The 26052-nt window shown below is 49.8% G+C and overlaps 1 protein-coding gene across 4 annotated transcripts in view; it reads left to right on the top strand.

The window, feature by feature from the left end:
• EPB41L1 (erythrocyte membrane protein band 4.1 like 1) overlaps window positions 1–26052 on the top strand; it is a 67095-nt gene that overhangs the window by 15964 nt on the left and 25079 nt on the right. For 2 of the 4 annotated variants that reach the window (XM_080924739.1, XM_080924737.1), the window contains exons 2-13: window positions 1637–1827; window positions 2652–2816; window positions 3476–3580; window positions 4101–4143; window positions 7207–7282; window positions 11188–11406; window positions 13585–13672; window positions 14164–14316; window positions 17265–17362; window positions 17578–17753; window positions 19124–19272; window positions 22319–22501. In XM_080924739.1, coding sequence (XP_080780865.1) covers window positions 1651–1827; window positions 2652–2816; window positions 3476–3580; window positions 4101–4143; window positions 7207–7282; window positions 11188–11406; window positions 13585–13672; window positions 14164–14316; window positions 17265–17362; window positions 17578–17753; window positions 19124–19272; window positions 22319–22501 — 1632 coding nt within the window. In that variant the 5' untranslated portion in view covers window positions 1637–1650. Of the gene's footprint in view, window positions 1–1636; window positions 1828–2651; window positions 2817–3475; window positions 3581–4100; window positions 4144–7206; window positions 7283–11187; window positions 11407–13584; window positions 13673–14163; window positions 14317–17264; window positions 17363–17577; window positions 17754–19123; window positions 19273–20158; window positions 20195–22318; window positions 22502–26052 lie in introns of all 4 variants that reach the window. The other 2 variants (XM_080924736.1, XM_080924738.1) reach the window with 2 other exon arrangements.

Raw genomic sequence — 26052 nt, 5'->3', positions numbered from 1 at the left:
CCTGAGCATATGTAAGGCCCTTATTCCCCTTCACACGGTTGAATAAGTAAGTAAATTAAATGTTTTGTTTGATGTGATTTTTTTTTTTTTTTTTTTTGAGACGGGTCTCATTTTGTAGCCTAGGCTGACTTCAAACTTGTGATAATCCTCCTGCCTCAGCTTCCCAAGTGCTGGTGATGTAGGTGTGAGACACTCACACCGGGCAATGATGTATAAATGGAAGAAGTGTGAACCCTGGAGCACGTGGGTGGTTCTGAGTGTTGGATGCCTGTCTAAGGCCTTTCATGGTGGATGGTTGAGGATAAGTTCCCACCAGGTCTTGTGTGAATGTTTCTCATTCTGTGTATACAGTGTATGTCATATTCTGTGATAAAGAGAACTTAGAGGAAGGGTCTGGACCAAAGAGGGATGGTGCCTGCCCATTTTTCTTACTCTGGGTATGGTTGGGAAGGGTTGATAAGTTAATATACTTATTACAAATACTCACGTGTTGGTTGTGATACCTGTAATCCCATCACTGGGGAGGCTGACACAGAACAAGAGTTCACGCCTCGGCTGTTGGACTGGCTCAGTGGGTAAAGGTGCCTTTAGCCCAGGTTGGATTCCCAGAACCAATCACAGATGAGAGAATCAAGTTCTGAAAAGTTGTCCTCTGCCTTCCACACACATACCATGGTATGTGCACACAAACATGTGTACACACGCAACAACAATAAAAATGTAAAAAGTTTAGTGCTGACATGGACCATGTAGTGAAATCAAGGCTAGCTCGCCTCGGCTGTATGCTGAGAAACAAAATAAAGATCCAAGCAATTTCAAGGCATCTGGAGTGTAAGTGAGGCCCCCTCTCATCCCTGAGGTCTTTCCATTTTCCTAACTTCTCTTAATGGTGGCAGGTCTCCTTTATAATCTCTTACAGCGTGAATGAAGCCTGAGGCTCCATTTCAAAGGGAAATCTGTCCCAGAGATATCCCCCCGAAGCCCCTCAGTGTGTGGATGAGTCCTAGAGAGGTGAGGTGACACATTTGTGGCACACAGCCTGAACCCTGATATCCTACCACTCCATGGGTGGCATGGAGTATTTTCTATAGGGGTCTGCCTATGTTGGTCCATGGGGCCCCATCTTGACAACGTTCTGTGAAGCTGGGGCGTGTTTTGTGTGTGTGTGTGTGTGTGTGTGTGTGTGTGTGTGTGTGTGTTTGTGTGTATGTGTGTGTGTGTTACTGCAGCTTGGAAGTGAAGGGAGTTGCCTAAATTCACACACACAGGTCTGTAGTTCAAGGCTTTATCAATTTGCATTCAGTGTCCTAAGTTGGCTGAGGGGCTGTGGAAGGCCAGGTGTAGTGTGGGACAGTCAGCCTGGCCAGGGCCATGCTGGTGCCCGGTGAAGAGCACAGCACCCTAGAGACACACTCATTATCCTTAGGAAAGGTCAAGATCCCAGGTCTGGACACCGAGGGAGGGAGGCTCCTCAGAGTCTCATGCCTCCTGTCTCTCTGTTCCTGTCTCCCACCCCTGCCTTCTGTTTGGTTCTTTGTCCATTTGTCTCCTTCGGTCCCTCACCATGTGTGGTTCCTGCCCCCTTGTCACCTTATCATCCTTCCCCTGTCACATGCTCTCCTTCATTCCATTGCAGGCGTGCTGGTCACCATGACAACAGAGACAGGCCCAGATTCTGAGGTGAAGAAGGCTCAGGAGGAGACTCCACAGCAGCCAGAGGCTGCTGCAGCTGTGACCCCCCCGGTGACCCCTGTGGGCCACAGCCACCCAGAGACCAATTCCAATGAGAAGCATCTGACGCAGCAGGACACGAGGCCTGCTGAACAGGTGAGTACTGGAGTCTGGGACGTCTCTCCTCCGTCCTCACCAGTATTACTGGTCTGCCTCTTAGAGTCTTGGTATTTCCTCAGCTGGAAAGAAGAAGAATTCAGATGTATTCATGACCTGTTACACACTGAACTCTGGGCTGGGGCATGCTGGCCATTTTATATTTAATCCCCCAGTCCCAAGAGAGGAGGTGTCATCTCTCCCATTTTATGCTGAGAGGATCTGTGGCTCAGTGCAGTGAACCCTGTTACCCAAAGTCACATACAAAGCCAGAGGTGGAGGTGAGACTCAGAACACGGGTCCTTTCCACGTTAGTCTCCTGCCTTCTACTCAAGCTGAGCAAACCCAGGGAGACCTTGACAAAGCTCATCCCCTGAGGACTACAGAAGACTGAGGCGCTCACTGAGCCCTCCATGGAGGGAGACAGCTCTTCCCTCCATTGTGATGGCCATAGATCCCAGTCTACCGTTAGACCTAGTGACAGGTAAGATGGGAGAGATCAGACAGATGGACAGATGTCCTGATGAGTCACTCACTGTTCTAGGGAGAGGGACAGAGTAGCTCAGTGCTGACCTCAGCTCTCTGGGCTCCTCCTATCCGAAGAGGCTGTCTATGGTAGTAGTAACCTGCAGGAAGACACAGACCCCTCCACTCACATGGAAACACCAAATGCCCATCATTCTGCACCAACCCGTTTACAACCCCTGGTCACCCTGAGGGTCTTAGAAGGTGGCACTTCTTATTTTAGGGGCACCTTGGTCTCAGCCACCCAGTACTCCTGCTGTTTCAAATCCACTGATTTCTTTCCTTGCTTGTCCCCTCAGAGCCTGGATATGGAGGACAAGGATTACTGTGAGGCCGATGGCCTGTCAGAGAGGACCACGCCCAGTAAGGCCCAGAAGTCACCTCAGAAGATTGCCAAGAAGTTCAAGAGTGCCATCTGCCGCGTCACCCTGCTTGATGCCTCTGAGTATGAGTGTGAGGTGGAGGTAGGAGACGCACAGCACCATATGCCCTGCCTCAGGCTGGCTGGCCTTGGCGCCAGGCTAGCTCCTGTGTCCTGAGTCCAAGCCAAACCACAGGAGACCCCACTGTGATGTCCGGAGCAGTGGCTTGGCCTGGTACTCCCTGGTGCAGATGGCGACACTGAAGTCCAGAAAGGGCCATTACTATTGCAAACCGAATTAAGACTCAGCACAGATCGGCACCAGGAGAAGGTGTCTGTGCCTTGGTAAAAATGTCACCATTGAAAGACTTTATGCAGGGCTGACTATGAAAGGATAATCCCACTGCGATTCCAAGTTCCGTGTTATCCCCTGCAACTCCCATCCCCACCCCCTGGCTCTGGCTCACATCTTTTGAGAGCATCTTCTCTTTCTCGCCCACAAGCCTTAGGACTTTGGTTTTCAGCTGCTTCTCTTGATTTCTGTCAAGCAGAGATCTCCAGCACGCTCCCAGGCAGGCCCACGATCTATGAAGACCCAGGCAGGGCTTATAAGAGAGACCTAGATGAGAAGGACTTTATAGACCCAGAGAATGAAACCTGTGACAAGAATGCTGAGGTCCTGCCCTGCTGAGAGGACTCTTTCTTTGTCTGGTGGAACTTGAAGGTCCACCAGCCTCACAAAACCTCTTCTTTCTTCCTCAGAAGCACGGCCGGGGCCAGGTGCTGTTTGACCTGGTCTGTGAGCACCTTAACCTCCTGGAGAAGGACTACTTCGGTCTGACCTTCTGTGATGCTGACAGCCAGAAGGTGCCCGGCTGGGGGCCTGCTATGGCGGGTGGGCAGGGAGGCATCTCTAGTCCTGGCCATGTTCTCCAGCTTCCTCCAGACTTTCAGTAGGCATCTTCTGTTTCTCCATCAGCAGCCCTGACCACTCACAGGTCTCTGGCCGAGCTCCCTGCCCCGAGTCTTTCCTAAGGTATTCCCACATGGGATCTGGAGCGCTATGACGGAGTTGCCTGGGTTCCCTGCGTAACAGAGCAGTCCTATCCAACGTCCTCTGCCCACCCTAGTGGGGGGCTGCCTGGCTTTCCATCTAGTTGTAGCTACAGTACTTGGTGACTGTGGCCATCTCAGGGCATTACCAGCCCTAGTACCATGTCTAAACCCTGCTGGGAATCCAGGCCCTAGTGCCATGTAAGTGGATCCAGGCAAGGATGTCCCCATGAGAATCTATGGCTGGCCACTTCTGGATAGTCGACCCTCCCAGTTCCACTGTGCCCACCCCTCGATCATCCTTCTAAAGGACAAATCTTCTGTTCTCTTCCAGAATTGGCTGGACCCCTCCAAGGAAATCAAGAAGCAGATCCGGAGTGAGTGTTTGCTTGTGGTTGGTGTGTGAGGATGGGTGGGTAGGGCCTAGCTTCAGTGCTCCCACCTCCTTTGGGATGTGCTGCCAGATCACCGTACTCCTCTGCCGTTCATGGCAGGATAGGAAAGCGAGTCTGAGGCCCAGAGAATAGAAGCAACAGTAAGAACCTCCCAGCAAATTAGTAAAGAAACTACAAATGCATTCAGGAAATCAGCTCTGCAGTCTTCCAGAAACAAGGGACAGATGACCTGGAAACAGCTAGCTTTCTGTCCAGGGATTGTGTAGTAACTAACAGCCCTTAACTCAGAGAGTGGCTGCTACTTACGCAAGGTCACAAAGCCAAGTGCTGGCTCAGCCCGTCTGAGCCTTGGCTTTTGTCTTGTTCTTGTATCAATGTCTCAGGAGGAGGGAGATGAGCAGAAAAGGCTGCCTGTCTTTTCTGGCCCAGAGAGAAGAAGCATGGTGGGAGGGGGGAGAAGGAGGAGGTGGATAGCTTTAGCAAATGGCCTGCAATGGGTGGAAACCTGGGCTCTCTGTTCCCAGGCCCTACACCTTGGTTATGCTTGGCCTCTTCAGAGTTGGATTCCCTGGTCCCCTGGCTGGGAAGCCATAGCTGAGTCTGTTGCCATGACAGCAGGTAGCTGGCCCATGGAAACCAGCTGACTCTACAGGAGGGGGCTTGAGGAGCTTTTTCCTGTAGGTTCCTGACAATTGGAAACAAAAAGGCAGGCACATAAGCAACGCCTGCTTCTGTGGGTCAGCAGGCTTTTAGGTCTGAATTTTAGGCTGTCTTCTAGGAGTGCCTGTCCTGCTGGGAGGCCAGCCTTTCATACCTGAAAGAATTGGAACGGATTCAGGCAGCCACGTGTGTAGAGTTAATAAAGATTAGTGGCCTTGCAGAGAGGCAGGATCAGTGACAATGCCCTCCCTCGGGTCACTGCCCAGAGCAAGCCTGGAGGTCCCGCCCACCTGCCTTGACAAGGACTGTTGTTGTTCCTGTGATAGCTCAAGCCTTGGCCTTCACACCTCGTAGCCTTGATCTTTAGGAAGCACCACCTCTAGAGGACAGCAGAATTGCCTTAATAGACAACGTGCTTGCTGCTTAAGCCGGAGGACCAAGTTCAGATCCGCAGCATGCATTTGTAACATGGGTGGATTCTAGGGGCCCGCTGTCCAGCTGGTCTAGCCACATTGATAAGCTCCGAGTTTGAAGAGAGACTAGTATCAGAAAATTAGGGGAAAGTGGGTGGCCCAGCATTCATGCAGTGCAGGGAACACTAGCTAGACTCTGTTGTCATAAGGAAAAGAGGGAGGACTTAAGGGGTGGGGGTGTGTAGGGTGCAAGGGGGAGTGATCACAATATATTGTGCATATGTATGAAATCATCAAGAGTAAGTAGTGCTAGAGACACGTGCTAGAGACACGGCTCAGTGGTTAAAAAGCACTTGATGCTCTTGCACAGGACCTGGGGAAGCTTCCCAGCACCCACCATCTTTAACTCCAGTTCCAGGGGGGGGAATTCTGGCTCTCTCTTCTGGCTTCTGCAGGCACTACATGCACACAGTGCACTTGATATGCTGGCAAAACCCTTATATTTGCCAAGTAAAAAACAAACAAATCTTTAAAAATAATAATAAGATAGAGAACGTTAGAGGAAGACACCCCACATCAACCTCTGATCTCCATACTGCATGATCAAGGTCAAAGCGCACACACACACACACACACACACACTCCTCCTCTATTAGAGCTTTGCCTCTGTCCCCCATCTCTGAAATGCCTGCCTACTCATCCCAGGGACCCCAGGGGAACAGTTTTTCCTCCTTTCTGTCACTGGTCACATTCCCTCACCCTTGATGGTGGTGACTTCATGAGTCCTTGTACCCTGGGCTTCCCTTCCCTCAAGCCTCACTGCCTGTCACATCATACACCTTTGGCCGTGCCTCTGAGGCTCTGCTTCTTCTTGGCAAATGGACTAGCCCTTTCTGCCTTAGCTGGGGTGACCAGAAAGTGACACACACTTAGACATCACCCGGCATCATTGCCGTTTATTCTGGACACAGTGCTTGAATGTGAATTCTAGCTCAACGCCTACTTCTTGCGTTTCAGAACTGTTCCGTGTCTCAGTTTCCTGGCTGTAAAGTGGGGTCATGATGGCAGGGTTTCGGGGGTTACTGTGAGGATGAAGTGCATTGTCATATGTATGACACAGCAGCACCTGCCCGGGTATACTCGGTGTGCACTGGCTCTGAGTACTGTTGGCCGTCCCTGCTGACCTTCCTGAGACAGAGCCTGTGGCCCCGGAGGCCTTTCTAAGGAGTCTTTGTGACTAAGAACCTGGGGTCAGGTGACCAGAGTTTGGAAACCTGCTCTCTGTTACCAATTAGCTGACTGGGCCTTAAAAAGGAAACAGAGATTAGAAAGGTAGCTTGCCAGCGGCGGAGGACTCGCCCGCCCGGCAGGCTTCAGGCCCAGCCTTGATCCTGAGTGCTGCCAAAGACTGTAGCAAACCAGAACAACAACCAACCAACCAACCAACCAACCAACCAACCAACCAACCAACCGGCAAGAACTGCACTCTTAGGGTGATTATGAAGTTTCTGTGCTGTAGATGGAGGCGCTTACCTTGTTGCCTGCATTTCCATGTTCTTCTCTTCTGCCAACCATGGTTTAGTGAAGGGTTACTTCCTTTTCATTTTATCTTCTTTCCAATCGTTAGCTCATAACTCCCTCAAGAATGTGTGTGTGTTGGGGGTGGGGTAGAGGCGTGCCTCAGCACAGCATAAGGAGGTCTGAGGATGCTCTCAGGAGTTTCTCCTTTCACTGTGGGTTCCAGGGACTGAACTCAGGTCATCAAGCTTTTATGACAGTCACTTTTCCCTCTGAGCCACCTCACTGGCCTCCTCCCAAGTCTGTTAGCCTAGACCTCAGTTTCCCTGTTTATCAAATGGAAATGGTGTTCCAGGAGCAGGAAGTCTATGAAAGATTGCTCACAGGCTAGCGCATGTAGGACAGCCACTACGTTGATAAGACCTCTCTGATGTCTCCTGCCTTTTTCTCTTAGGTAGCCCCTGGAATTTTGCCTTCACAGTCAAGTTCTACCCTCCTGACCCAGCCCAGCTGACAGAAGACATCACAAGGTGAGGATTGTGAAGAGAAGGGTAGTGTGCTGCTGGTCCTGTGGCACTGTGAGTGGGGCTGGGCATGCTGGCTCTGGGAGACAGGGCTGTATATGATGAAAGTAGCAAACACAGATGCCTTCCCCAGCCAGAGCATCTTAAGAAAGCAAAGGATACAAAGGAAAACAGGACCAAAGTGCAGAGGTCAGTGGGAACTGACCTTCACCTCAGAGATGGCGTTAGAGGGTCCCCCGGGATCTGTGTGCCTTTAAAAGGACAGATGGATCTAAATGTGTGACTGGCAGCATGGTTCTTCAGGTAGAGGCTCTGGCTGCACAAACCTGACACCTTGAGTCCAGTCTGTGGAAGCCATGTAAAGACAGGAGAAAAGCAATTCTAAAGCTGTCAATTAAAATGGTTACTGTCAGGCTCGGAGATATCTCTAACCTATGGAAACTGGGCCTGAAAGTTTAGTGAAGTTAAATGTTTTAGATATTTCTGTTTGAAAAAAAACACACATTTTAAATCTCGCCAGCCAGTGCAAACTTTTGGTAAACTCTGTGGAAACCCTCCCTGGGCAGACGACCTGGCAGGCATAAAGTCTGATGTTCTGAGTGGAACACCAGCCTGTGGTGTTGAGAAGGACGGATGATAGGCTGTGCGTGTGGGAGTTTGATGTCTTCTGTGCAGGTCAGGCATGTGGAGGTGAAAGGAAGCATGTGCGTACCGTGGAGGCTGTTGTGGTGAACGTGGGCCATCTAGGTTCAAGTGACCCGAGAATTGGCAGTGGGGACCAAGCATCCTTCAGGGTAGTGCTTTCGTGGGCTCACCCTGCCTCTGGGAAGCAGGGCAGGGAGAAGCCCCTAACTGTACGTCCTGTCAGAGACAGGACCTCATCACATGATATCCCGCTCTGGTACCATTCCACCTTTGGAGTGGGCCTTACACTCCAAAGCCAAGGACTTGGCGGTTCCTGCCGTGGGAGGGACTGCTTAGCTGCCCTTGCTTGCTCACACTGGGTCCTTTTCTTTCTTTTTTCTTTTGTTGGGGTACTAGGAATTGGACCCAGGGCCTCCTGCATCTTAGACAAGCACTATACACAAGTTATGTCTCCAGCCCTCTTCTTATTTTAAAATAATATTTATTATTTTAATAAGATGATAAATGGCTTATTTTAGTATTATTTTATTGATGTGTAGGTGCCTGTAGAGGCCAGAAGCAGGTGTTAGATATCCTGGGTCTAGCATTTCAAGGCAAGTTGAATGACACTGCATGGGTTATGGGAACAGAACACAGGTCCTCTGGAAGTACATGTTCCTAACCACTGAGCATCTTCCTAGTGCCACTTCTTAAGAAAATTTGAAACAGTTTCAGTAAGCTTCCTGGGCTGGCTTTGAACTTCTGATGCTCTTGCTTCAGCCTCCTTAGCCTAAAGTTATCGGCCTGTACCACCAGGCCTGCCCACTGTTAATGGCAGTATACCAAGTTTCAAGACGCTGTCTCTGGCCGTGCGAGAGACAACAGATGTTTCTGAAATAGAGCAGGTCCCAGGCCTTAGCCTCATTAGCTTCACTCTGCGCCCTAAGATCAGCTTGGGGCCAAGGTGACAGCAGCCATCTCCTAACCCATAGTTTTAGGCCAGCACAGCACCAGAATGTGTCTTCTCTGTGCCAGACCCTGGGCCTGGGGCTTCCAGAGACACCAGGAGGAAGGTTAAGCCCTGTCCAGCACAGATGGCTCCAGAAGGTGGGGTTGTGGGAGCAGCTGATTTAGTCAAAAATAGTGAGGCCTTAAATAAACCAGTCAGAATGACAAATTGATTGAAGTGAAGGGTTGGCAAGGATCTTTGAATTTTTAGACTCATGAAAAAATGTCACAGGCCCATGCTGGACTCCTATGATGTGTGGGCGGCTGCAGATCCTGAGCCTGTGTGTACACTGATGCTGCATGTCACCGTTACTGGCTTTGAAACAACGCCACAGAGCACTAAGTATTCTAAGTCAGAGTGACTTTAAAGGAAGAGACTTTTGGGCAGTTAGTGAAAATTTGACAAAACCCAGCAGGAAAGGGCGAGCAGGGGCCCTTGGCAGAAGTGGCCCAAACCTTCCCTCCGTGAACAGTGACCTCGGAAGTGACCACGGAATGGTCTAACAGTAAAACCATCCAACTGTGAATATAAGCTGCAGAAAATCTCAGTCTGGCGGCTGGAAACGTTTCCTTAGACCAATTTAGTTAGTAAACAATTCAGTTAGGACTGGAGGCAGAAGAAGGTTTGAGGAAAGGTCCCGCAAGGTGGTTCAGCAGTAAAGGGGCTTGCCACCAAGCCTGATGACCTGAGTTTGATCCCCAGGACCTAAGTGTTGGAAGGAGAGAATCTACTCCCAAGTTGTCCTCAGATCTCCCCACACTCTGTGACATACACATGACTCCTTCCCTCTGTATTCTCTCTCTCTCTCTCTCTCTCTCTCTCTCTCTCTCTCTCTCTCTCTCTCTCTGAATCAATGTAGAAAATAGGTTGATAAACAGGTCCACCAGGTATGTGGGATGTGGTCCAGAGGGTGAGGTATACATGGGGATGTCTCTTGAATTATGTCACTAGGTATGGTAGCATTTGCATACTAAAGCAGCCATCAGTGATAGCCACATGGATTTCTGTGTTTACAGAGTAGAAATGTCTAGAACACCATGTGAATACCTGGTGGCCTCAGAGAAGGAACTGGGAACGGCCCTCAAGAGGAAACTCAGAGACACTGCTAAAGTTTCCTCCCCTCCTCCCATCTGAAAAATATTAACTTGCAAGGTCAGGGGATGCAGCTCAGTTGGTGGAGTGTTTGCCTAGCTTGCAGGGAGCCCCGGGTTCTGTCCCCAGTGCTGCATAAGCTAGGTGTGGTGGTACACGCCCATTATCCATCCCATCACTTGGGAGGCTGAGTCTGAGGCCAGGTTGAGTTATGCAGTGATACCCTTTAAAAAAGAAAACACAGAGCATATTAGATTTCAGAATTAAACCCACATAACAGCCTGGCACAGCGGTGCATGCTATAATCCCAGCGCTTATAAGGTGGAGGCAGGAGGATTCATATTCAAGAACAGCCTGGGCTATATAATGAGTCCCAGGCCAGCCTGAGACCCTGGAAACCAACTAATCAGATGGAATAGGGAGATGGTTCAGTGGGTTGGTTCTTGCACACAAGTGTGTGGAACCAAATTTGAGACCCCAGAACCAATGTTCAAGGGCAGCCGTAGTAATGTGTGTCTGTAATCCCTGTGCCCTGTGGTAAGATGGGAGGTAGAGACAGCAGGAGCCTCACAAGTCCCACAGCCAGCTATCTTGCTGTACACAGGAGTGAACAACAAAAAGAGCCTGCCTCACGCAAGGTGATAAGCAAGGATCAGCAGTCAAGATTGCTCTCTGGACTGGAGAGATGGCTCAGTGGTTAAGAGCACTTGTTGCTCTTACAGAGGACCTAGGTCCAATTCCCAGCACCCACATGGTGGCTTATCACCATTCATAACTCTAGTGTTGAGGGATCTGATATCCTCCTCAGACCTCCACAGACACCAGGCATGCATACTGTACACATACATACACACGGGCAAGACACTCATGCACATACAATAAAATAAATAACTCTTAAAATTTGTTCTCCTACTTCCATATGCACACTGTGGTATGTGTGCACTTGCCAAACGAACCAATCAACAAAGCAAAAAAAAAAAAAAAAAAAAAAAAGAAAGAAAAAGAAAAAGAAAAAAAAAAAAACTACGCTTGGAAGTCACATAGCGTGTCTCAAAACCTGTTCATAAGACACAGTGCCCATCAGCCATGAGACATCATGTCTCTGTGGGCCAGTGAGCTGATTTTATTTGGTTCCTCTGGGCCACCTGGAGGGGTAGACCCATGCCCACTCTTTCCCTGTCTCCAGGTACTACCTGTGCCTGCAGCTGAGGGCAGACATTATCACAGGCCGCCTGCCTTGCTCCTTTGTCACGCACGCCCTGCTGGGCTCCTATGCCGTGCAGGCTGAACTGGGTGACTACGACGCTGAGGAACACGTGGGCAACTATGTCAGTGAGCTCCGCTTCGCCCCAAACCAGACCCGGGAGCTGGAGGAGAGGATCATGGAACTGCACAAGACATACAGGTGAGCGAGCCTGGTCCTGCTGGCTGCAGCAATCTCAGGTTGAAGGGCCAGGCCTCAGAGGCTGTGGCTGACATATGCCACCTGGCACTGCTCCTAACCCGAGGTGCCCGGGTACAGGTCCTGTCCATGGGCTGGGAATAACTGGGGCCATCTGTGTAATGGTAAGTAACCACTTGGATCTCCATTCCTTGAGTTCCTGTGTGGGTCAAATTTCCTGTCCTGAACCCGAGGGGATCCATTTTTCTGTTACGCAGAGATTAAACAATGATGACTTGCCTCTGGGTAAGGGTCCTGATGCCGGGGTGTTGGTAGATATTCTAAAGTTTAAATGCAGATGTCAACCTGACTATGCCACTTTGCAACCAGGGGGTGTTGATAGTACATTTCACTTCCCTGTGCTTTGGTGTGTTCATCTGTTCGGCTTGGTGCTGATCAGTATGCCCCGTGGAGCTATGAGGCAGGCTACACAGCAGATATTAAAGACATACCACATGTGGGCTGAGTGTTGCTCTCCGTCAATTGGGGCATTTGTTTTGTTGATCACGTACTTTGTTGAGTTGTTGATTGCATATTTGTTGAGTTGTTGATTGCATACTTTGTTCTGAAGTTAGAAGATAATTGGCCAGATGTGCGATTGTCGGCTCATGGCCGAACCTCTGTGAGCTCCGTTCTCACCTATAAATACACAGATTGAGATGTGTTGTCGCTCAGCCGTTGGTGTCTGGAACAGCAGAATTCCTCATGCAGGATCTTCCAGACATTGAAATCCCATAACACCCCTAAGCAATTGCAACAATCAGAGTACAATCCACTGCCATTTGTCAGTGCCTGCTCTGCAGGGAATACTACCCCGGGATCAAACGGATTTGTGGGGGTCCTGTTAAGCTGAAAGTGCTTTGGGCTCTAAGCTCAAGGTTGTTATGGGCACATTCTAAAGGGTACAGTGCCACACCTGCAGGAAGGACTCTGGTGATAGTATGTCATCCCTCTGCTTGGAGGGATCGGGGAGGGCTGTGCGCTGTGAGCTGCATCTGGAGAGGAAGATCATGAGCAGATGGCGATGACGGGAGTGAGCCTGCTAGGTAGGATGGATGCTGGGTCAACGATGGCAAATACATGCTGTCAGAGAGTTGTACGTCAGCGTGGCTGAGGTCATACTGGCTACATGGAATCTTGTTGATCAGGACACAAATAGTCTTGGATGAAGGTGCCCTGCCTGGCATCTGCCGTCCATGCCTGTCTTAGATAGCAAGGTGCCTGGGGGATCTGTGAGAGTCCTAGCAATTCATAAGCAGACAGATCAATATGAGCTTGATCGGTGCCAGCTGCGATCATCATACATCTTTGAACTTAAACCACATCGACATCTGGCATCTGTGAATCCCACTCAGAGGCTCCAAGGTGGACAGAGCAGGGGAAACGGAGGCCAGAGAACCTGAGACAGATTTGCCTTTGAAACAGCTCTGGAGCCACGTTGCCTCGAGCTAAATTCAGAGGCTGCTGTTACTACTTACTAGTGGTGTGCTCTTCAGCAGGCTACTGAGTCTTCCCCAGCACTGACTGCCTCATCTGAGAGGGACATCTGCCTTACAGAGTGTGTAGGCTGAGTGGCTACGTATATGTCATGCATGTGGAGCAGTTAATAGCACCGTGATGTATTATTCGGTGAGTGTAGCCTGCAGCCCGAGCTTCCTGGCAGCCAGAGCAAAGATGGAACTTGATCCCTGATACAACTCTTACGAAAGGAATCTGAGGACCCTGTTTCTTAAGGGAGACTAATCAGCATCTGACACTAAACTGTCTTCTGAGGGAGATGAATAGGAACCCTTGGGTGATTCTAATGAGCACTCTTTTCATCCGGGTGACCTTTCAGTCATGAGAAGCAAGTTCTATAAACTTGATACTTCATTTGGTAGAAGCGGAAACAAAAATCCTGACTCCCAGTTTAAGCCTTGTCTGCTTCCTGAAGGAAACAGACTGGGTTTGAGTGTTGCAGAAGAGGTTGATGGACAGAAATCGACGAGCCCTTGGTCCTGTCCTGAAAGCAGAGGGGAGGGTCTTGGGCAAGGCTCAGCCACCTATCTTTCTGGAATGGTGAATTCTAATGGTGACACCTACAGCTGTTTGACTGCAGCCTGGGCCTTTGCCACGCCCTCAACCATCACTTTCTTTCCTCAGGGGCATGACCCCGGGTGAGGCAGAGATCCACTTCCTGGAGAATGCCAAGAAGCTTTCCATGTATGGAGTTGATCTGCATCATGCTAAGGTACCACCGAGTTCCAGAAGCCCTCACCTTAGGTGGTTCCTGGAGAACTATAGTCACTCCGAAGCTGGTGTCTGGACTGTTTCACCTCCAACTTGGAACCTTTTGGGGTTCTCATTTCTCAAACTTCATAAACCTTTATTCTCTCATACCTTTGTCACCTCCCCCTTGGATTCAATTTCCTCACAAACCTGTTTGTGCCACCACTAGGTTGGGTGCCTGTGAGAGACAGACTGAGGCCTTAGTTTTGCCACGCTGGTGTGTGGTCCATGGCCTGACACAGTATGTTCCTAAATGTTGGTTGAGTGGATGAATGATTGACAGATCAAGTGGTTGAAGAATGGGTGGTCAGTCAGGTGAGGTGAGGGCAGGAATAACTAGGTGACCATGGGGAAATTAGGTGAGGGACTCCACCGATCCCCAGAGCTCAAGGTGGTGGCAGGCTGCCCCTACCTGGCTCCAGAACTCCCATTCCGTGCTCTCTTCTTGTGCAGGATTCTGAGGGAATCGATATCATGCTAGGCGTCTGTGCCAATGGCCTGCTCATCTACCGGGACCGCCTGAGAATCAACCGTTTTGCCTGGCCCAAGATCCTCAAGATCTCCTACAAGAGGAGTAACTTCTACATCAAGATCCGGCCTGGGGAGGTGAGCCTGGCCCACAGCTCTCTCTCCTCACTCACCCCCACACTCCAGGGGTGACTGAACCTAATAGAGTGGACCCCAGCATCTGGCCTGGGATTTTCCTACCTAGGAAACATGAACAAAGTTCGGGGGCTCATGGAAGATGGATCTACTTCATCCCTGCATCTCTTTGTAGACTTCAGACTCTGAACATAATGACTTCATATTTTGTTTAGTGTGTGTATGTGTGTATCCGCACTCATTTACATGCTCATGCATGTACACATGCACACACTTGTGCACATGTGCTATGGTCCCCATGTGGAGGCCAGAGGTCATGGGGACATTTTGCTGTACTCAGGTTTTTCATTACACCATTACTGGTTCTGGGAAGAGGACTCGGGTTAGCAGACTGAGTGGCAAATGCTTTTTATGCTGAGCCATCTCTCCATCCCTGGACATAGGCTTTCAAGCAACATATGTGCATGTAAGCATGTGTTCTCATACACATACTTTATGAGCAAAACTAAAATGACAACCACATGGATTCAGGCTACACAGAAAAAAATCAGTGCATGCACAGATATGCCTGTGTGCAGTAGCTCACTGTGTTTGCACACCAAGACATATATAGGCATGTGATGACACACAGTATGGACACAGAGGCATGCATCCACACCTCTTCCCTTTAACTGCACAGTCCCCTCAAATGCCCTTTTGGTTCTACTGCTGGACTAACTGTGACCCAGCTGGCATCCCTCGCCACTGTGCCAGCCACAGCAGCCACTCTCTGTCACCTGTAAATCGGATCCTGCCAACCACTGCCATCTCACCCCAACACACACCAACCTGCTGTCACTGTAGCAAAATACCTGATGCAATCTGACTATAAACAGGAAAGATTCGCTTGGGCTCACAGTTGGGGAGGTTTAGTACGTGTCTGATTAGCCCATGGCTTTGGGCTCCTGAAGAAGTATCACATTGTGGCAGGAGGGCATAAAAGGCTAGAGTGGCCATGACATAATAACCATGCAAAGTAGACAAGCAAGAAGTGCAAAGACACTGGCATATGAGGGCATACCCCAATGTCCTAAAAACTCCAGCAGGCCCCACTTTTTTTTTTTTTCTTTCAAAGATTTATTATGTATGAGTACACTACAGCTGTCTTCAGACATACCAGAAGAGGGCATCAGAGCTCATTACAGACAGTTGTGAGCCACCTGTGGTTGCTGGGATTTGAACTCAGGACCTCTGGAAGAGCAGTCAGGGCTCTTAACCACTGAGCCATCTCTTCAGCCCTAGGCTCCACTTCTTTAAAACTTTCTACATCTTCCAAATGCACCATACTGGGTGAAGTGTTTAACATCTTCACTTTTGGGGACATTGAAGATCCTGGCTACAACACAGCCCTGGCCTTCCAGTCTCAGCACAAAGCTCAGTGTCTGGAGAGCAGTCCTTTCTCTGAATGCTCACCCCAAGCCTGCCCAGCAAATCCTTCATTCCTCTCATAGCTCTTGCCCATATATGCAGTGACCTTTACTGATTTTGTCCTGTGTGTGTATGGTCTGTATGTCATTGTATATGAGTGTGTGGGTGGTGTGTATATGAGTGTTCAGTGTGTGGTTGTCTTAGTCAGGGTTTCTGTTCCTGCACAAACATCATGACCAAGAAGCAAGTTGGGGGGGAAAGGGTTTGTTTATTCAGCTTACACTTCCACATTGCTGTTCATCACCAGAGGAAGTCAGGACTGGAACTCAAGCAGGTCAGGAAGCAGGAGCTGATGCAGAGGCCATGGAGGGATGTCACTTACTGGCTTGCTTTCCCTGCCTTGCTCAGCCTGCTTTCTTATAGAACCCAGGTCTACCAGCCCAGGGATGGCACCACCCACAAAGGGCTGGGCCCTTCCCCCTTCGATCACTAGTTGAGAAAATGCCTTACAGCTGGATCTCATGGAGGCATTTCCTCAACTGAGGCTCCTTTCTCTGTGATAACTCCAGCTTGTGTCAAGTTGGCACAAAACCAGCCAGTACAGTGGTTGTACATGAGTATCTATATATTTGTGTGTGTGTGTGTATGTGTGTGGTGTATACATAAATGTGTGTATAGGTATGTATATCAGTGTGTGGTAATATATGGTGTGTACACAAATGTGTAAGGAGTGTGGTATACACATGAGTGTGTGATGTGTACATGAGTGTGTTTATGATGTGTAGTTGTATATTGTGTATATGTGGGTGGATGTACATGAGTGTTTTGTTAATGTACATGAGTGTGTGGTGTATACATGAGCGTATGTATATGTGTATTTGTAAATGAGTGTGTGTGGGGAGTGTACATGAATATTTATATGGGTGTACATGTATGTATGTGTAATTGTACATGAGTATGTGTGTTGTACAGTTTTACATGAGTGTGTGTATTGTGTGTTATGTACATGGGTGTGTATGTACCGTATGTACGTGAGCATGTGCATAATTGTACATGAGTGTGTTGTACATAAGTGTATGTGCATGTGTGTGCAGATGGAGGTGCAGGGTTGATTGAGGACAACTTGATCATTCTTCCACCTTATTCACCGAGGCTGGGTCTTTGCCAAAGCTAGTGCTGACCAGTATGGCTAGTCTGGCTAGGCAGGTGGCTCCTCCTTCTTCTGAGGCTGCAATTGCAGGTGGCCTGCTGCACCCTCCTGCCTTTTATCTAAGTTCTGGGGACTTGAACTCAGGCCCTCAAGGCAAGCACGTGACTCTGGAGCCTTCTCTCCAGCCCTGTTTAGTTGAGACCTCCTACTCCCTAGAATCTTCTGCGTTGATCCCTCCCGTGTCCAGCACAGGACCTGTTGTTGAAAAGGGCTCAGTCCACCCAGTTTACATGCATGAGCAGTCAGAAGTCACATGTGCCTGAGGAGAGAGTGAGCAGGTGGGCTGGTGTGTGGCCCAGGCCCCACCTTTAACACTCCCTTCTTGGCTTCTCAGTATGAGCAGTTTGAGAGCACCATCGGCTTCAAGCTCCCTAACCACCGCTCAGCCAAGAGGCTCTGGAAGGTCTGCATTGAGCACCATACGTTCTTCCGGTGAGTGGAATGTGGGGACTGGATAAGAGAGGCCATGAAGATTCAGGGGAGCAGGAGTTAGCACAGAGGCAAGCCCCATCTTTCCCTGAGTCTCCCCTTTTGGGACTTAAGTGTTGTAGTTGGGGGACACTGGAATAAAAGCCTGCTGTTGTCTGGCCTTGGGTCTGGCAGTGCAAGTTTGGTTCCTACTCCTCATCTGCATTACTCTCTTGTAGGCTGGTGTCTCCAGAGCCCCCACCCAAGGGCTTTCTGGTGATGGGCTCCAAGTTCCGGTACAGTGGGAGGACCCAGGCACAGACCCGCCAAGCCAGTGCCCTGATCGACCGGCCTGCACCCTTCTTTGAGCGTTCTTCCAGCAAACGATACACCATGTCCCGCAGCCTTGATGGAGGTATGGCTTAGGCTGGAGCTGGAGCAAAAGTGGTCCTCAGGAGACAAGGGGCTCGGATATGGCAGGTTCTCCAGAGGAGACCCAGGGTGTAAACACAGCAAGGCCTAGAGAGGAGACAGACAGTAGTAGTTGTGGTGAATGCTCCCAAGCTTGTTTTCACCAGAAAAGACCCATGAGCACTACTGCTCCTGGGCAGTGCTGGGTCAGGTCTGTCCCACAGGGATGTGACACACACTCTCAGGACTTCTCTGGGCCATGATCTTGTAGAATTCCAGGTTCTGCCACCTGATTTTCTGGGCCTCTAACCAGGAAGCTCTGCAGCACACAGGTTAGCATTCTACCAGGAGAGTGACATCATATGGTTCACATGAAGACAAGAGGACCTGGTCTGGCCCTGACCCTCTCCTACAGGCCCCATTCCCAAGACAGGGACAAATGGAACCTAGATTGGAGGGAAGACAGTGACAGAGGTTAGCCCAGAGTGGGAGGAGCTTGTCAGAGGAACAGAAACCTGGACTGTAGTCCTGAAGGTAACACTTCTTCTTTTGACACCCCCTCTTGAAGCCTCAGTTTAGCTTGTCAAATGGAGGTGGTAATTCCAAGGCTAATCCCCAACACAGAACAATGCAAATCAAGCCAGGCAGTCACTTTGCAGAGGGAACTGACATTTCTTTCTAATGGAGGCCAACCCCCAGGCTCTGGTCGTTTGCATAAAGGTTTTTTTTCTACTAAGACTCAGTCCCCAACATTTTGGGTTGTACCCAGGGTTGGTGCAGTCTTTGAGTTTGTTCTTCTTCTATTCAGAAAAGCATTTTGGGATTGTAGCAAGAGAGACTAACATTAAGGAATCCCTTTGAATTCCTGTTAATTTATTCAGAATTAAACCATTTGTAACATTTGTAACCTGCTGTGTTGAGTGAAAGCTTGGTATTGCTAGGTAATGATATACCTAGAGGTGCTCAGGGACCACAACCCAAACAGCAGTGTTTGCTGGCCCAGCACCAGTGGGAGGCTCCCTCTGGGCCAGACACTCTCTTAAATACCTAGATATGTTAGTTTATTTGGTCCTCACCTCATCTTTCTGGTATAAATAGTACTAACCTACTGATGAGGAAAATGAGGCCCAGAGAGGTTGTGTAACTTACCACTGTCACACAGCCAGGAACGGTTGGCTTTGAGATGCAAACCCAGACTCTACAGTGGTAGAAATTAGAAAGGAGCCCAAGGCAGGGGACCAGGGCATGCAGTGGGCTGCAGTGGGGAAGAGTTGTCTCTGTTGCTGATGTGGATAGGCAGTGGCGGGGCTGGCTTTCTGACTGTGTACGGGGACCTGCCTCACACAGTCACCTTGCCACCTCTGCCCACTTTAGCAGAGTTCTCCCGCCCTGCCTCAGTCAGTGAGAATCACGATGCAGGGCCTGATGGTGACAAGCGGGAAGATGATGCCGAGTCAGGGGGACGTCGGTCAGAGGCCGAAGAAGGAGAGGTCAGGACGCCCACCAGGATCAAGGAGCTGAAGGTAGGAGCCTACGGGATACTATGTACTCTGTAGCCCCTGGGGACTGAGAGGGCGACTTGAGGCATCGATGGAGCCTTGGCCTTCGTAGGTCCTAAGTGTATTCTGGCACCCTTGCTGTGGGGCACACCACGGACATGACCTGGGCCTTGGACTGGACACCTGGACACAGCAGGATTGGGGGTGGAGGTGGGCACGCTGCCCCCTTTTTGCCTAGCTTCCCTGGGTTGAGGGTGCTAACCTCCTAGGAGACTCAGACACCTGCTTACTTAACTCCTTTTCTCCCTTTTAACTGTTGTCTGGCTGTGTCTCCTCACCTGAGTAGGACCAGGTCACCAAAGGCCTCACTGTGGAGTACTAATGTGCCCTGTCCTGCAGCCCCACTCTCACTGTGGACACATACAGCCCAGCATGTGTCTGTACATGTTCCCACACCCTAGACTCAGGCACAGACAAGACAATAGCATGTGCACATGCACAGGCTTGGCTACACACAAGCTAGGTGTGGCTTCTTGGCATTGCTGAGCAGTCCTTTTCTGTCATGTAGCTCTGTCATGTGACTACAGGTCCCCTAGACACACCCTCACTGCTGGAAGCAACAGGAAACCCCAGACACACATCTACCTGTGAGTGTGTCTCCACCCATTAGGCCTCTAGTTCCCTGGCCCTTCCTTTCCCTTCCTGGGATAGCTACCCGCTTCCTGCCACACAAGTTCCTCTGTCCACCCACGACCTATGCGCAGCCTAGCAGCTTTTCTGGCCTGTATTAAATGGTGGGGTTGGGTGTGAGTGAACAGGACTACTCTGCTGGATCAGGCTGGAGGCGGTTTCTCTTACGTGTTTGCCCTACTGACCCTGCTGGTTCCTTTCCCTCCTGCTATCCTACCAGCCGGAGCAGGAAACCACACCAAGACACAAGCAGGAGGTACTGCATGGACCTGCCCTTCCCCCCATAGCCATCAGATTCCCAGTTCATTTGTCACCATCCCATCCCTGGCTCATGCTTCTTACCTTCAGCCTCATGCCTGCCCTCCTTCCACACCCTCTTTCCTTCTCATCCTTTCTGGTCACCACCCTCCTCATTAAACTCATGTCTTCAACTTCCAGGTCAGATTCTAGTCCCATCCATGTGCGGTACCCACCACGCAGTGTCCCTCGTCGCTGGTCCTGGTCATCTATGCTTGCCTTCCACCCCACTTTCATCAGCCAGTTCTGTGCGTCCATTTAGCTCCTCCCTCCACTCCCACCCTCCCTTCCTTACCATCACCTTCTCCCCACACCCCATCTTCTCTGTGTCCTTTGTATCTCTTGACAACCAGATGTGAGGGTGGGGCCCGGGTGGGGAAGGAGGAGCATCAGCTCAGTCAGACTTCAGTCCCACCCCCTTGTGAGTGGGCTGCTGGTGCTTCCCTGGAAACCTCCTCTCCTCTCTCTTTTCATCTTCCTGCTCTCTGCTTCCATCAGCCTTCGCCTCCCACCCCCACCTGTTGTTCCCTTTCATGGCATCCAGACCTCTCCGGACCGGTCAATACAAGAGAAGCAGTTTATTCTTGTGGAGAGCAGGCCATAGAGCCTGGTCATGGGATCCTGTGGTCTGGGCTTCAGCCCAGCTCTACCACCAACTCTGAGTCTTAGAAACACTTGGTGGGCCCTGATCTCCAGCTACCCCATAGGGCAGGCATATTACCTGTGACTCCAGCTATACCTGCCTTAATCTTGTGCCAGGCCGGGACACTTACCCCTTGGTATCTCCAAAGCCTTTAAGCTCTAGGAATTTCGAGCACAGCTTACCCACAAGGCCAGCAGGCCCATTTGGGATCATCTCCTGTTAAGACCCACTCACCACTGAGGCCCGTTCTTGAACCCTGGGCAAAGTTCACTGAGTTTGACCTCTCAGAGTGACACTGTGTGGCCACCTTCGCCTGGGAGGGAGGCCTGAGGTCCAAGCAGGTGTCTGGGGAGAAGGCAGAAGCCTCCGTTGAATTGGCTTTCTTCCTGGGAAGGTTTGAGAGTAGTAACCACAGTGATTCTTAGAAGCTAGAGATAAGTCCAGGGGAAGATTCTAGCCTTACGAAAAGGCAAGATTATCTCCCTCAAATAGCCTTGCAGATAGTCTTTGGGCTGCCTGCTCACTTCTCTCTGTCCCAGAAGCAAGTGGGTGACCAGCATTAGCAGCTCTCTGTGGTTCATCTTTACTGGACCCAAGCACACTCCTCAATCTGAACATTGATTAATTATCGACAAACCTGGGACTCCAGCTCTACCTGAATGATTCTTGTGCTAGGCCTTGAAGCTCAGCTCTCTTCTTCTTAGTCTTAAATGTCTTTCCCCAACACAAACTTCACTTCCAACCCAGCATCCTGGTCTCTGAGGGTGCCTGACTCTTTCTAATCTTAGAGAGTAATTACTCAGAAGGCATCTGGAAGGTTCTAGGTGATGTATAAGGCAGTAGCTCATGACAGAGAATGCTGCATAATCTTTTTCTGGTCCTGAATAAAGGAACAGGGCCCAGTTTTTAAAGTGATCCAGTTTAGGCATATTTTTATCCCAGGCTTCCTTGGAGCCTAAGCAGTTGGATAGGGCCACAGAAGAGCCCAGACTGCATACTATTAAGTACAGTCTTGACCAGAGGAAGGAGCCAGGATTCAAGAGGATTCTGGAAAGCCAGCGAGCCAGTGCAGCTCAGTACAGACCAGGGATGTCTCACCTCGGTACATGCTGCCCACTGTGCCTAAATCATAAACAGGAAAGCCTGTGCCTAACTTGGTCTGTGCTCAGAGCACAATGGGAACCCAGATGTGAGTGTTCAGTGGAGTTGACTGTTCTTCGGTAAGGGAGGCAGGAGAAAAGAAGGCATGACATCATCCAGGCACCCCGTGCTCCTGGTCAGCACACCCCTTGGAGTTCATTGTCTTTGCTTTCTTGGCTCCTTGGACTGTTCTGAGGGGAACAGTGTAGGGATGGGTAGCAAAGGGTGGTGATGATGTTCTTCCTGTGTCATCTTCTGCTTACAGTAGGTCAACTTACACCTCTTCCCTCTCATGCCTAGTTCCTGGACAAGCCCGAGGATGTCTTGTTGAAGCACCAGGCCAGCATCAATGAGCTCAAGAGAACCCTGAAGGAGCCCAATAGCAAACTAATCCACCGGGACCGAGACTGGGAGCGGGAGCGCAGGCTGCCCTCGTCGCCCGCCTCCCCCTCCCCGAAGGGCACCCCTGAGAAAGCCAGTGAGGTAGGTATTATGCTGTGACCCTTGACAGGGACTTTGAGTAAAGAGACACAGGGTGGGGGTGGGGGCTAAGTATATATTTACATTTATCTGCCACACAAAAATGTGTCCCCTTGTTGCTTGCAGACTAGTGGGATGGGGAGGCGGGTTAGGCTGAGAAAGTCAAACCCGCTAACCACTGGGTCCTAGGGACCATCTTAAAACATGGAAAATGCCAAAACCTCATGGTAGCTTGTTTGTATTCCCCTTCAGTCAAGCAAAGAAAAATGGGGAAAGGGTGTTAGAAACTCGGGTTCCGCAACCCCATGTGGGACCCACTGAATCAGCTGTTTGCCAGGAGAGTTTCAGGGAGCCAGCGTTTTTTTGTTTTTTTGTTTTTGTTTTTGTTTTTTTTTTAAACGAGTGCCTCAGGCAAGTGTCTTGCATACTCAGCTTTAAGAATCCTGGAAACCCTACCCAGGGGCAGACCCTTTGGGGCTTATGTCAAAGTACAGGGAGAACATGGTTCCTCTTGGAAGGATTCTGTAAGTCTACTATACCAACCTCAGTGCTCCTGAGGCTTTCCCAGAAGTACCCCATGTGTCCTGCCCTCCAGGGTGGAATCATGGGGCTATTTTCTTAATTGAGAAAGATGAAGATAGGATTTGGGGAAATCCCATATCTATACCCCAAGCTGCTATTATTATTATTATCATCATCATCATCATCATTATTATCATTATTATTAGCACTCAGCAGTATTTACCCCAATTCCAGTGTAGGCACCTTCCCTCTCAAGCTGCTCTCCTCTGACCACCAGATGGATCATGGTCTAGACTTAGGCTCCTGGTTCCATTACCTGTCAGTGGGAGGACTCTGAGCTTGTTACTTAATCTCTTTGAGGCTCTGCTAGGTGAATAAGGATGTTTATAAAGGTCAGATGAAACAATGCTGGGAGAGGGACCACATGGCCACCATTCTGTCTGATATGGAAAGCTTGGTGTTCCTTATGGAGTCCCAGGATTGCCCCTTGCAGAATTCCAAATCAAAGCTGGAGGGGCCCTGGAACCCCACTCTGCTGAAAGGCTGTCTTTTACTGAGACCCAGAAAGACAAAGACCGCCTCGCCATGACGGCTGCGTTTGTTGCGTTCCACGAGTCATTGTACGTGTCTTTAATTCACAGCTGACTTGAGGCGAGAGCAGAGCGTGTGCAGGCGAAGTCAGCTGTGTGCCTGCTTTCTCTCCAGTGCTTTGAAAATTGGTGATGCGGCCATGATTTAATTCATAGAGCATTTGATTGAACTGGTACTTTCCATGGTCTGAGCTCACTAGATAACAGAGGGCTTGTCTCATGAGGCATAAAGCTAACACAGCTGGGATCCCATGGCTGCCAACATCACACAGTCAGGGTTGTTTGCGGGGCCTTGAAGCCTAGTACTCTAGAAAGGTTTCTACACCTAATAGCAGAGGTGACAGACTTAGACATTGTGACATGACATTGTCAACTATGCATGTCTTGATAGACATTTGTAGTCACCTAGGATGCACATGGTCCCTAGGCTATAGATTGAACAAGCCCCTCTTTTGAGGGCTTCTGAGGTCCCAGCACAACCAAGACTCAGACTGGACTGTGGGTTTGATTTAGTAAGTTTGTAGTCCTCTTGACTGTTCATTCCCTCAGGAAAGACTTGGCCAAGGTGACTTCTAACAGTTCTGAGATGGACCATGTCTTGGCCAAGATGCAACTGAAGTGTGATGGAGAGCTACCCAAAGGGTGAGATGCCAGCAGAGAAAGAATGGGTAGATGACCAATGTTGGTGAGCTAGGACCAGAGTTGAGGGGTGGGCCCCACCTTCTGGTGACTACTTGAACTGCTGGCAGAGGGACCTTATTAAAAATGGAGGCTGTTCAGCCATTTCCTTAGCCCTGAAAACTGCAGTCACCATGCCTGGAGAGTACAGGAGCCCACCTTAGAGCTGTGGACCGTTTAGAACTGACCTTTAGGCTCCTTGGCATGTATGGGTTCTTTAAATTTGCAAAAAGGGGAGGAGTCATAGACAAGAGCTTGACTCTGTCCTCCAGTGGGTGATGTCACTTCTATGAGCTTCATTGCATAGGTATCTTAAAGGGACCAGAATGTCATTCCATTGGGAGGTCATTGGCAAGGTTAACTGAACAATGGAGGTGTAAGCTCAGTGTCCCCTAAGAAATGTTGATAGTTATGGGGCCACTGCTGAAGGTGACTGGAATCCCTGGCCCACTATGGCTTTATGGAGGACCCTACAAGGGCAAACCACCCAGAACTCCCAGAGACATCTCTAAGCTTGTTGGGTCCCACTCAAGCCAAGGAGGAAAGTCCATTGGTCAAACCCATGTAGTTTGAAAGCCAGTTGTGTCGGGGGTTAGTGGTATGGATGCGTGCATACATGTATTACTCTGTGTGTGTGTGTGTGTGTGTGTGTGTGTGTGTGTGTGTGTGCGCGCGCGCGCATCTTCCTTAATCACTCTCTACTTTTTTAATTATATTTTTTGTTTGTGTGTTTATATGCAGTGTGTATGTATGTATGTGTGTGTGTATGCAGTGCATATGTCTGTGTGTTGTATGCGTAGAGGTCAGAGGACAACTTTGCAGAGTCTCTTCTTCATCCTTGTGGGCCCTGGGGATTGAACTTTGGTTTTCAGGCTTGGCAGCAGGCACTGTCACCCAGGAAGCCATCTCAGCAGCCCTCTACTTTATTTTTTGAGATAAGCCTTTCACTGAGCTGGGAGCTCACTGATTCAGCTAGTCTGGCTGGCCAGTGGGCTCCAGGGATCTGCCTGGCTCCATCTCCCCAGAGCTCGGACCACACCTGGCTTTTTTTTTTTTTTTTTTTCTTTTTCTTTTTCATGTGTTCTGGGGATCTGAACTCAAAGCCTCACGTCTGAGCAAGAATGTTACTGATTATAGCATCTCCTCAGCTTCTCAAGGACAACTTTTAAAAGATATGACTGTGACCCCACCTACAAGTTTGAACCATAGTTTAAGCCCATGGTACCTCTGGCAGGCTTGAAGCCAGAGTCTAAATGATGGTACTCTAAAATCCCTCAGAGTGTTAGTGAGAATGGGGGATGGACAGAAGCCTCAGGATTGCCTTGCAGCTGACCACAGCTGTTGTTCTCTGTCTTGCCCCTCAGAAAAGGCTCCTTTCCGACTAACCCTACGAACTAACATGATAATATTAGGGCTACAACACTGGACTATTTAAAGACTATGTGTGTCTCTCCTGCTCTCTTTCTCTCTCTCTCCCTATCTCCCTCTCTCCCTCTCCCTTTCCCCCCTTTCCCCTCTCTCCTTTTCCTCTGGCCTGGGCCTCCCTTGCAGGCCCAGAGGATCCAGGACACTTCTCAGCAGAACTTGGTACCTGGAACAGCAGCAGGCTTGGAAATGTTCACTCAGAAAAGCCTCGCAGCATCTCCTGAGGTTACTGTCTCCATTTTCCCCACACCCCTTTCCCCTGGGCCTCCAGCTCATCCCTGTCAACCATCCAGAATCTTAAGAAAGCCCTTTCCCTGGGGTGAGGGGAATAGGCCATAC

The sequence above is a fragment of the Micromys minutus genome (assembly GCF_963924665.1).
Source record: "Micromys minutus genome assembly, chromosome: 11".
Lineage (NCBI taxonomy): Eukaryota > Metazoa > Chordata > Mammalia > Rodentia > Muridae > Micromys > Micromys minutus.
This window is presented reverse-complemented; position numbering and strand designations above follow the sequence as displayed.